This window comes from Nansenia antarctica (assembly GCF_963989245.1).
Source record: "Nansenia antarctica genome assembly, chromosome: 3".
Taxonomy (NCBI): domain Eukaryota; kingdom Metazoa; phylum Chordata; class Actinopteri; order Argentiniformes; family Microstomatidae; genus Nansenia; species Nansenia antarctica.
The window spans coordinates 52,935,630-52,948,619 of NC_137688.1; the positions used below are offsets into that span (position 1 = coordinate 52,935,630).

At 42.7% G+C, this 12,990-nt stretch overlaps 1 protein-coding gene across 1 annotated transcript in view; it reads right to left on the bottom strand.

Annotated features, from left to right (window-relative positions):
* Positions 1–373: 373 nt before the first annotated feature.
* The window catches only part of pinx1 (PIN2 (TERF1) interacting telomerase inhibitor 1), a gene marked incomplete at both ends in the record, with an annotated part of 46,637 nt that continues 34,020 nt past the window's right edge, over positions 374–12,990 (bottom strand). The window contains one exon of the mRNA XM_080527373.1: positions 374–1,105. Within this exon, the coding sequence (XP_080383499.1) occupies positions 374–1,105 (732 nt within the window). The remainder of the gene's footprint in view (positions 1,106–12,990) is intronic.

Genomic DNA, 12,990 nt, shown 5'->3' on the forward strand with positions numbered 1-12,990 from the left:
CCGAATAATAGCAAAACATTTAATGTATGCAATGGTACAACAATTGGCAAAATAAATGCATTCAGTATTTGGCATTCAGTATTTGGCAAAGCGTTTCCTTAAATTCGGCTTCGGACAAGAATTTTCATTTCGGTGCATACCTAGAACTATCCATTTAAAGAGAATACAATTAATCTTTGTGAAAATACCTCTACAAACTCTGTAGAAAAAGGCTTATAATAAAATGTGTGAATTATGACAGGAGATATTCACTAAACGGCATGTCGATGTTCTTGCATTTATGATCAGAGGCATACAGCAGCAGTGGTACCTGATGCAGTAAGAGTTCATGGGACTACCAGGAGAAGAAACAAAAATGTTTAGAGGTTTCCTATCAAGCCCTAATCGTGGTCTTCTTCTTCTTCTTCTTGTCCTTTTTGGATTTCTTCTCCTCTACCACCACTACCTCCTCCTCCTCCTCCTCCTCCTCCTCCTCCTCCTCCTCCTCCACTACTACTACTACTACCTCCTCAACCTGTTCTCTTCTTTTCTTCTTCTTTTTGTTTACAACTTCAGGGTCCACAGCTATATTTTCAGTGGATTCAAGTCCACTGAGTATCTCTGTTTCAGCACTCAGTCCTTTATGCTTCTTTTTCTTCTGGTCAGTCGAGGGCTGGTCTTCCTCGTAGTTCTGCTCCAGGCCAGAGGTGGCACTGGTGTCTTTCTCCCTTCGCTTTCTCTTTTTCTTCTTCCTCTCTGTAGAGGCCTGCTCTTGGTCCTCACACTCCTCTACAGGGGGCAAAACACACTCCTCCTTCACCACCACCACTTCCTCCTCCTCTGCATCCTCTCTCTTCTTTTTCTTCTTCTTTTTGGATTTGGTTTCTTCTGTCTCTTCGGTGGTGTTGTGGATGGCGTCGTGTGAGGCCCGTGTCTCACTACTCTCTACCTCTGGCGGTGAGGCCTTGCCACAAGCCTTCTTCCGCTGAGCCATCCGCTGGGCAAAGTACTCCTGCATGGAGAGGGTGCTGGTCACCGTCTTGGTGATGGACTCAACGTCAAGAGTAGGGGTCGTTGCCGTCTGAGTTTCCTCATTCTCCTCCGGTGAACCTTGACCACTGTTATCCTAGAGGAGAAATAGAGACAAAGATAAGAATAAGGACGTATACACTTCATTTAGAACATTACAGAACACCACAGGGCCTATGAGAGCTTGACATGTTTGATATTTATTGTGCAATAAAATGTAGCCAACCCACTCACTAGGACAGTCACAAATTGCCCAAAACAACTTGCAAGAGCTACTATCTCTGAATACACACCCTAGCACTGCCAGGGTGCCAACCTGTCTCTGGTGTGCCTTTACACACTTCAAGGCAGCCTCACCACTGCCATCACTTCGCAAAACAACCACTGACATCTCAATCAACTCATATCAACTAGCCTACTAAAGTGCAATGTTTTCATGTCATATTCCATTAATACAAATAGAAAGTAAAAAAATAATAAAGAGAATTACTTTATAACCAAGGCAAGGCAAGTTTATTTGTATAGCACATTTCATACAACAGGGGCAATTCAAAGTGCTTTACATATAGCATACCAATGTTTGTAAGATGACAGAAAAATAAGCCTACTCCATAGGAGATGAATGTGAAATATAGTGTGTGTGTCTTCACTGGAATTCATTTCAGGATTTAATAAGCATGTTGAAAACACATAGGTTAGTAAAGAATCAATCATGGGAATCTCATAAATAAACCACAATAGGCAGCTGAAACCAACAGTGGGAGAGAGAGTAGCATCGTCAACCGCACAGTGGCATCTCATACGGACGACAAAACTGGTCCGTTGGGTCATATCAGACACCATCAGCACCGCCTCCACAGAGGTACAGTCTGGATTAAACTGTACAGCACCAACACTTTGTCACGCCACTCCGCTGGCCCATTTGTCTTCATTTTCCTAATGGTCTACTCAATGCATAATGATTTGTCCTGAAGAATACCAACTCCAAGGGCCACCCCGAACAATGCACCGTGTTGTACATTACCACAGAGACAAGTGTCGAGGATGGCATTTTTCAAGGCCTACAACTAGAAGATACAAGGGTTAACACCATGTGAGACGTGTTAGTTAGGAGATACAGGGGTAAACACCATGTGAGACGTGTTAGTCAGGAGATACAGGGGTGAACACCATGTGAGACGTGTTAGTTAGGAGATACAGGGGTAAACACCATGTGAGACGTGTTAGTTAGGAGATACAGGGGTAAACACCATGTGAGACGTGTTAGTTAGGAGATACAGAGGTAAACACCATGTGAGACGTGTTAGTTAGGAGATACAGGGGTAAACACCATGTGAGACGTGTTAGTCAGGAGATACAGGGGTAAACACCATGTGAGACGTGTTAGTTAGGAGATACAGGGGTAAACACCATGTGAGACGTGTTAGTCAAGAGATACAGGGGTGAACACCATGTGAGACGTGTTAGTCAAGAGATACAGGGGTGAACACCATGTAGGGGTGAGACGTGTTAGTCAGGAGATACAGGTAAAACACCATGTCCCTGAGATGCGTTAAGGCCAATGCACACAGCGTGCGATTTCTGTTGCGCGACAACATTCCATTGCAACGCACACGGCGTGCGATGCGATTTTTGTTGCGCCGCAAAATTCCATTTTCAACTCACACCATTGAAGTCTATGAGAAAATCATAAAAAATCGCATCCCAATGCACACGGCGTGCGATGCAATTTCTGTTGCACCTCAACATTCCATTCTCAATTGTTACGTAGTCGGACCAGGCAGGCTGATTACAATAGGCTCTACCAATATTGCTTGCCTTGCTTCCACAATTTCTACAAGATACAACTGGACATATTGTGATAAAATATGTGGGTCCCCTGATTTAGGGGTATTGGTAAAATGTCAGGAGAGGGAGCGCACAAAACACACAGCCAAATCGTTAGACAGGAACGGAAGACTTTAGTGGACGGAACGGAAGTAGTGTCGGTACGTCGTTGTTATCATTCCCCTTCTTCGGGTGATTCTTCCAGCAGAATTGTCTTATGTTGACATTTTTGAGTTAGTAATTCATAAAAAACAAAGGTTCCATCTCACAAAACATAATGGAATGTAAAAACTTTGACGCTCGATATCTCTGAACTGCCCTAAACGGAGATAGAACCTTATCATTCTAAACGGAGATAGAACCTTATCATTCTAAACGGAGATAGAACCTTATAATTCTAAACGGAGATAGAACCTTCTCATTCTAAACGGAGATAGAACCTTATCATTCTAAACGGAGATAGAACCTTATCATTCTAAACGGAGATAGAAACCTTATCATTCTAAACTCACGACTTCGAGCTGTAACCGTTGACATCAGTGACACTTTTAACGTAACAGTTTTAGTTTGCAATAGACTAGACCACTGTCATACAACACAATTTCCGGTTCATCTTTGTTTTTTAATAAAACTAATACATTCACGAACTTTTACTAAACCCTTCATGTACCGTAGGTGTATGTACTATATCAGACCTTTTGGGTCAGACCTTCAGCCTTTAACTTCTTTCAAAAAAGGAGACAGTCAAAAATGTATGCTCCAGTCTCTCTCCCCGTTATGAGTGACTCAATTAATTTAGATAGACCAGTTGAAGTTTTCCCAATTGTCCCATTGTGATGCAATAATCCGTCGCACCACAAACTTTTACAACATTTGCAAAATTTGACAGTGCGACAAAACTCGCACGCCGTGTGCTTTGTCCCATTCAAAATGAATGGAATCGAATTTTCGCCGTGCGATTAAAATCGGGGCCGTGTGTGTTGAGATGCGATGTTCTCATAGACTTCCATTCAAACTTCAAAATGGAATGTTGACGTGCAACAGAAATCGCACGCTGTGTGCATTGGCCTTTAGTCAGGAGACACAGGGGTAAACCCCATGTAGGGGTGAGACATGTGGTTTCACCTGATGCTTTGACGTTGTGTTTCGGACTAAATGATGCAAAGCATGATGCTAGTTGTCAGAGTTAGACAAGCAAATGGATGGGGTGCAAATACAAAAGGGATCAATTCTAGGGGCAATATGGCATTTTCAACTAACAGGGAGGTTGTCCTCTGATCTGGGGGCAAATATGGGATTCCCATTGCTCTATAGTCAAATTCATATCTCTACATAGACAATTTGAACGCAATAATAATTTACAGTTGCTATATTAATATACACATCAAGTATATGCAGTTTTTTTCCCCCTTCATCTTATCGTTAATGCAGCTGGATACTTACGCAATTCAAATATTGCAAGATTCACATATACCTCTCTGTAGCTCACCTGGGATTTGAGCAAGCAGCCTACTGGTCATTAGTCTCTGTCTTTAACCAACCAAAACACAGCTTATAGTCAATACTATTCCATATAGGAAGGGGAGGTATAGGCATTGTTTTAAGGACTTATACATTGATCAATTGGCATAAACGTATAAATCACTTTCTACATTTTAGGTGAACAATTGAATGTTTTCTTTGCATCTCTCTCTTTAAAGTATGTAATTGGGATCACTCAAATCTGTGACAAATATTAGATGGTATATTCTGGATACTTATAATAAGTAGTAACTGTATAAGGCAAATAAAAATCATACATTTTAAATTTGAGCACTATATAGGACTTGTTCAAGTAATTCTTATGAGCATCACTATATGTGGTACATCTATAGTAACAACATATTGCTGAAATGAGTATGAAAACTTTCCAAGTTACCAAGTATAAGAGCTATAGTGTCCTTCCTCCACAAGTGTTCCCCCATATATATATATATATATGATGTGTGTGTGTGTGTGTGTATAATCTGCATGTGTGTGACTAACATTTCTAAGCATCTTGAAAGTTTCCTGCTACCTCAGATGTCCACTCAAATGACTCTCAACTTCTAACAAGGAAAAGATGGAACTACAGTTGAGGTGCCATTAGACAAAACTTTTTAACTTCCCAGAAAAATCTATACTCCCTGTTGTTGCACAATGGCATCCCCTCTGGTTTAGACTGGGGATAGGGGCTTACAGCTGATAGGGTCGAACAACATGTAGCAGGGATTTGTGATGATGGCTGGGGGGCACTTTCCAACTGCCTGTGAAATTACTCTCAAGAGAGGGCTAGGGGGAGAGGGTGAAAGAGAGAGGGAGAGAGTAGGGGGGGGAAATTCCCCTTCATCAGGGAAGTGGCCACTTGGTGTGTGGTTCTTCCTCACGCCGCCTAGGGACATCCATTAGGCTTATCTCTAACACAACGGGAAAAACTGCTGTGCTGAGCATAGGCTGGACTTCACCAGACACACACACACAAATAAAAAATACTACCTTGCTTACACCGAAACAGAGACCGTGACACACACACACACACACACACACACACACACACACACACACACACACACACACACACACAAACAGACAGTCTTAAACAGAGTGACTTACTTGCAATAGCATGATGTCAACCTGTTTGCATGTTTGGTATGAAAAGCAAGGGGGTGGTCGACTACAGAAGGGATCTGATGAGTGAAGGGAGGGTTGGTAAACACACCTATCCCCAGCCACTGCCTCCTGGTAGCACAGAGCCCCAGGAAGAGGATGCGCTCTCCTCGCCGTGTGCAGCTCAGAGATAAGGCTCCTTCAGCAGAGGAGAGGCCTGGCGGGCTATCAGGCTCTTCCTGCTCTGTTCTCCCCTGGCGGGGGCGGGGGCAGGGCTGGGCAGGGAACACACAGGGCCCAGAGAGGGTCCCAGAGAGAGGGGGGAGAAGACGGAGAGGGGTAGGGCGCTCTCCTTCAAGACAATCCAGCTCCATCTCGCCTGCTAACATGGCCAATAACTAGAAATTACCGTGGACGCCAAGACATTGCCATAGACGCTGAGGCATTCAAATAAGTTAATCAATTGGGCCAAGAAAAGGATAATCAGAATCCACCTTAAATTGTGTGCAGTCAAAGTTTCGAAGACAGTCATACCTTCAAAAAAGAGCTTGTTAGACAGAAAAATCATCTCACATATTTCTAGTGTTACTTTAGTTTATGCTGTGTCAGCAGAGGACTATTCTCCTTGTGTCCTGGGATTAAGACCTACTTATTGGTAGTGAAGTTGTGCAATTGCTGATACAACAATGAAGAGGTGAAATACTGAGTCACAGAAAACAACAGTCATGAAGATGTCAGGATCCCAAGTTGAATTACTCAAGCAGAAGAGGATGGCTCTCCTCCTCACTTGAAGGGTGTTTCCCCTGACCTTATGACTCCATGCGTTTACTTTAGGGGAGGATGTTAGGTCTAGGTATTTTTGTTAAATGGAAAATGTGTTCAAAGGTGTGCATTCTTAAGGTGGATAAAGGCCATGCAAAATGCCTGAACTTATTGGGAAACTACTACTGTTGAGGACAAAACCGTTGTTTATGTTGAAAATAGGGATCCATGACTAGAGGCCATATGTGACGCAGACATATGTGAATGTCAACGTTGTTGAAAATCAATGACACACTTGCTATGCAATGGATTCGGAGAGTAAACCCCACTACTCTACACTAGCACGGGGGATTACTCACCGAATCCATTGCATTGCAATATTTTGGCTTGACTAGCGAGTGTAATTAATTTTCAACATTAAAATGTATTCACATTTTTCTGAAGAAAAGTCAGAACATTTGGGTTAGGGATATCCTGTCACATAAAGGTGTTTGTCCATCCACTTGAACAACTAGCTGTCAATGACCCTAATGAGGGCCCTGTCTTGATCTAGGGGGAGCAACGGTGTGTTTAATCAGTTAAGACTACTTAGAGGTCACTACTTGGGGATCTGACAAGACTGGTTAGGCCAATCGGTGTAATTTCATAAATGCTGCATCTGTATGGCAAGACACATTATTCACGGAAGTCTCAAGACTTTTGCCATATACAGTGGGAGAACGAAAGTATTAAACACATTTTTTTAATTCAACATACATATTTCCATTGCAACTATTCACATGAAATGTAGACCAGACATTGCTATTAACTCAATAAAACTACACAGCTAAAGAAATTGTAACAGCAATCCATAAAAAGAGTTATGTTCAATAAAGGGGAATGGCACAGGAGTAGTAGTAGAAGTATTGAACACGCTAATTGAAATGTAATTTATACTTGACGGAGAAGCCTTTGTTTCCAATGACAGTTTCAAGACACCTTCTGTACAAAAAAACTAATCTCTCTCAGTGATCAGGTGGGATTGTGGCCCATTCTTCAACAAAGTCTTTTAATCTTGAAAATTCCGGAGGGCCCGCTGGTGAATCTTGATCGCCAGTACAACACGTTTATTTTCTTCCTTTTGAACCAATTGAGAGTCTCCTTCACAGTATGTTTTGGATCGTTGTCCTGCTGGAAGATTCACCCACGTCTCATTCTCATCATCCTGGTGGATGGCAACAGATTCTTCTCAAATGTCCCGGCTCCATTCATCTTCCCTTCGATAATTTGGATTTCACCAGTACCATGTGAAGAGAAACAGCCATATACCATGACGCCTCCACCTCCGAACTTAACTGTAGGTATGGTATTTTTAGGATCATATGCAGAGCCATTTGTCCTCCAAACATGGCGCGTTGTATTGTTGCAGAAAATTCGATTTTTGTCTCATCTGACCAGACTACATTATCCCAGTAATCTACAGGCTTCTCCAAATGTTCTGTAGCAAACTTTAAACAAGCTTCAACATGCCTTTTCTTCAGTAATGGAGTCTTCCGGGGTGATCGCGAATGGAGACAACTGTACCCGCTGCTTCCGGGTCTTTCCGGAGCTCTGTTCGAGTGGTCCTTAGCTCTTGGGCTGCTCTTCTGACTAACCTTTTGACTGCCCAGTCAGATATCTTGCGAGGAAATCCTGTGCATGGCCGGTTGATGGTTGAGTGATGTTCTGTCCACTTGCAGATAATGGCTTATAGGAACATTTACGAGTCTGTAACCAGTGCCATTACTATGCTGTTCAACAATCTTGTTACAAAGGTCTTGGAAAAATTATTTGTAGGGATGCACTGAAAAGAAAATTCTTGACTAGCAAGTGTGTCATTGATTTTCAACAACGCTTAGCTTGAGCTTTTATTTTGAAGTCGGGAAATCGAAAACGGAAGTCAATGGCGGAATGTGCCTCTCCTTGCCGTACATGCCGACATGTTTGCTGTAATTATATGACATGGCAATAGGCAGTCATCACTCAATGCTCGTCTCATTCACAGAACAGTATGGGTTGCTTGCACTGTTTGATTGCGTCATGAAAAAAACGTCTTGTATTCGGTTAACTTCTAATTAGCACAGGTAGGACAACTCATTAGTGGCATAAGCTTGTTTAGTGCTTTTTCTTACTGCTGTGTTCAATACATTTTTATTGTGTCATTCCACTTTATTGCACATAGCTTATTTTATGGATTGGATTGTTACAATTTCTTTAGCTGTGTCGTTTTATTGAGTTAATACCAATGTCTCATTTCATGTGAATAGCTGCAATGGATAGCTGCATATGTTAAATAATAATCTCCCTACTTTTCCGAGAGTATTTCCGGCATGACTTAGTGTGACATGTCGTATTGTGACCTTTACTTGGATGGATGAAGCAAATCAACGTTTAACAGCAAACTAATTTTGCAACCTTTATTTAAGTACGTGGAATCTTGCCTAAAATTAGGCAATTAAAAGCCTAGGTAATTTCCCAATTATGTACTCCCTCTATATCCCTCTAACCATATCATCTATATATCTTAGGATACCTCATGATATGTCAACTATATCCAGTTTATTCATGTAGAGCAGTCTCGACAGAGACAAAGTCTCTTTGTAGAGCAAATGATGACTGCATTTTTTAATAGCTACATGATAAAAAAAATTTGCCATGATATTTATTTTCCAGTGATAGAGCAGCCAAATTCGCCTCTCCCCGGATCACTAACCTGCTGGGGCAGAAACTTAAGACATGCATTTGAAAGTTGAGCCAAAAACAAATTGTTCAGGCCAACTTCGAATTTTGAAGTGCTGTGCCAAAACTAGTTTAAGAAATTATAGTGACTTGAAAACTAAACAGGACCTTTGCCACAAACTGACTGATAACGTAGCCTACTAGTTAGCTGTTTGTGCAGTTGTACTAAACATTATTAGACGACAAAACAGTGGTCTATTGCTAATTTGCCTCATCTCTAGGTTTTGATCCGCAAGCTACTCAAAGCCTGGACAGACCCCATTGCATCTCTGAGATTCAAAGAGAAAATAGAAAAAGTACCTAAGGAGGAGTTACCATCACAATGTAGTGGAAGTGGGGCTCCAAATGGAAACAGGGCTGACATTTTATTTTTAATAAAATATTATATATATATTTATTAGTGGAAGTTAAGTGAACTAAAATGGCGATATGAAGGGAGGACTTCGCCATGTAAGTTCTCAGCAGAATGGATGGCATTAGCAGACACTTCGGGAGACCTAATATTGCGAGAAAAAGCCTGGTTTCGTGAAAGTAATTACTAATTGACAGCCATACCAAAACAGAAACAAAACGTACAACCTGGGTCCCACGTTAAGCCATGGCTACTCCTTTATTCTTAAAAAAAAATATCAGTTTGCATTACTGGCCATTTCTTTAGCCAATATTAGGAGGTTTGTTAATTGTGCCCTCATTGTCCTGCCACGATAATAAATTTGGCGATAGCAGAGGTCTATGGATCAGGGCCGGATTACCCAGCTGTCCCTCCCTGATGAGCTCAGAGGCCCATCTTTCATACTCCTGAGTGGGCGGACAGGAAAACAGGTGGATACCCCTCGCTTTTACTTGACTTGCTTCTTCAACATATATATTGTTTTCATCTGAGAAACACGATTGCCTCCTCTGAACGATCCAATCGATGTGTGCATCAGCTGCAGGTTTTTTGTCTACAAGGATTGATGAGTGCCAATGTAACCTGCAGTCATCACAATAATTATGAGAAGAAGGTTGGAAACTAAATTAATCAGAACCATTTTTGCCACCTTACACAACATACCGTAAATGTCATTAAGATATTCAACTGTACACACAGTAGTACCAAAAATAAGGTAATGGACATTAAGCAAGCTCAATTGTTACATGGAACACAGATATAGCCTCTATCTAGCTGAATCTTCATAATATACTGGCAATTACAATTCCAACCTGGCTCACACACAATTTCAATACACCAGCTCAGGCCACCTTCTAAACAAACATTTGTTTAAGAGGCATTCTCTTTTACACCACAATGAAAGGGTGTTTATCATGGGTAACAAATGGAGACAACATTATGTATGCAACACAACTGCGCTTGTTTAACACATGGAAGTGCTTGCTGTCTGTGCCACCCCCCCACCCCACCCCAGGAGCATAGGTGTCACCCCTTAAGATGGAGGATACAGCGTTTACTTTCCTCTCCGTGATTTATTAGATTAAAAAGGCAGTGATTAAACGGGAGTCGGTGGCCATAACCAGCTGAGGGGCTGGAAATCTTCAGGCAGTTAGCTTCACTGGGCGGTAATTACCCTGCCCCATGCATTCCAGCTTAGGCCGTAACTAAGAGACAGACGGTTTCTTTTTCCTTTTTTTCTGCACTAATCTGTACGTGTCAGCGAGCTGGCATGGCCTAGGGGGAGCCGTCGACTGAGCTGCCAGAGGGGGAGGTTGCAGGTGGGGGGGAGTGGTGTCACTTGGCGGGTTCCTTTATATTTGGCGGCGGCAGCAACGGGCCCCGTCAACGGACGCACTCTTTGAGAGGCAGAGCTTTTGTTTGAGGCAATTAGATGTTATCTGAGAGCGAATTAGAGCTCCTTAGCTTCAGAACAAACAGGGTGCCCAGCACGAGCGCATTACCCTTGGCCAAAATACGCCAGCCACACTGGCACAATGCATGATTACCACAGTGCTTCCTGAACAAAGTTACAGTGCATAAGTGCCAAAATAAGACATCTAATAACCTACTTCTAAATTCAAATTAAACATGGAATCTGCAAGCCGCATTTTCAAACCGACCAGGATTAATGAAAAAACAAGGTTGCTTTTTCTGACAAAAGATAAAGAGAATAGATAACGCACACCCTAGTCAGGGTGCTGATTAACTAAAAAAACTAAAAGATTGCACAATTAACCTAATATTTCACAAATACTTCTCAGAAGAAACGCTGATATGAAGACCCCATTGCAAAGAAAAATATAATCTCGGATATGGCTATTTGATATCATTTTTCTGAATCTTCCTGAGTTTGAGATTTAAAATGAATATCTAACAACACTTTACTTTGTTGTGCAAGAGTCTGGGTAGTTCTGAGACCTGTTCCGTAGTCTGTTAGCATATTTCGTAGTGAAAAAGACACAAGGCTTCTGCGTCGTCAGCAATGTTTCTGAGCTCGACTCCGCCCGCCGACTCCCTGGCGCCCTGCCGCATCTGCCAAATGCCCAAGCCCCCAACATGCACCCCCCCCCCCCCATTTTCCTTAAGATGGCGACGCCAGGGGAGTCCCCACTGACGTGTGATCCTTCATGTGGACGAGGCGTGGGCAGAAGAAACCAGCAACAGGTGCCATCCGACGGGGCCTGCTCCTGGCCTTTTGTGCCTGAGCAGGAGTGGGAGTGAGAAAGGCCACAGGGGTCAACGCCAACCCCAGGAGCGCGCCGTACCGAATGCCTGACTGGAACTTAAGGCCCTCAACCAGACCAACTCCAACTTGCTGATGGTTAATATCAACTTTCAAGCATTTTAAGGAGAGCATGCAGGACTGATAAAGTCCATAGAACATAATGGACATGTTTTGTTTACACAGATGGTGATATGTCTGTTCACACCCTCCCGTCACAATTCAGGTTGATTAGTCATTATGCTATCAACGATGTCATTTATGACAACACCATGTTTTATGAATGTTATGTTTCATGGCTGCCATCAAATGTTCTGCAAATCACCAATCAAAAATATACACATCTGTAGATTAATGTTTTGCTAGTTTGATCTTAAAATACAGATGGTTAATTTGCCGATTATGCCACAGCAAGACTACACTGAATTCTGTAAATCCAGGCGCTGAAGCAAGAATCTAGCCTAATTTGTATTGAAATTAATTCACACAAAAAATATGGGTTCTTTGTGGTTTTCTTATCACCGTTTGGAGGTTGTTACCCCAATGTGGTACAAAGCAGTGTATTGGTATGATCAACACCAGTCAAGTGGTCACTTTCATAAATCAGAGATTAAAATGTATGAACACAAATGTTCTAGAGAAGGACCTAAGCGACTCATTGTCGACCACGACCACAAAATTAGCAAGTAAGTGGAAGTGAAACTACAAAGGTGGAAACAGACAGTCATTTTTCATACCAGAAAATTATACAAGAATCAAAAGTTAATTTATTTCTTAGTTTCAAACACCAATGTAGCTTTTTTCCACATCGACAAAAAAGGAAGAAATACAACGAACGGAAAATAAACCTGTACAAGACATTGGCGATTCCACCTTTCACGTGAGCTGGCGGCTTTAAAAAATGACAAACTTTTGTTGATGTATGAATCGTCGGGGAGTCTATTTATCAGCAGCCCCTCTGCAGTCGCCCGCTCAGGTCCCTCAAGTCACAGGCCGTGTCGCTCCCCTTTGACTGATTAATTAGCCAATCAGAGGACATTTTTCACAGGGCGGCAGGATGGTTTATTTCAGCTAATGCCGGGCTTTCTAGCCGGGGCCCGTTCGAGCCTCGTCGGCTCTTTCAGCCTGCCGGAGTGGCCGGGCGGAGGGGCAGGGGAGATAAATCAAGCCGGGCTGGCCCTCCCCACGGCTCCCCTAACTAAACCCCTTGAGGAGGGCAGGGAGAGCTGGGGGTGGAGGGGGGGAGCGGGTGGGAACGGGATGGCCTGGGGCACTGCTCGCCCGCCGATAAGCACAGGGAGTGCAGCACTGCCAAAGCACCTTCATTTAGAAGTGGCTGGGGCTCTTTGATATCTTG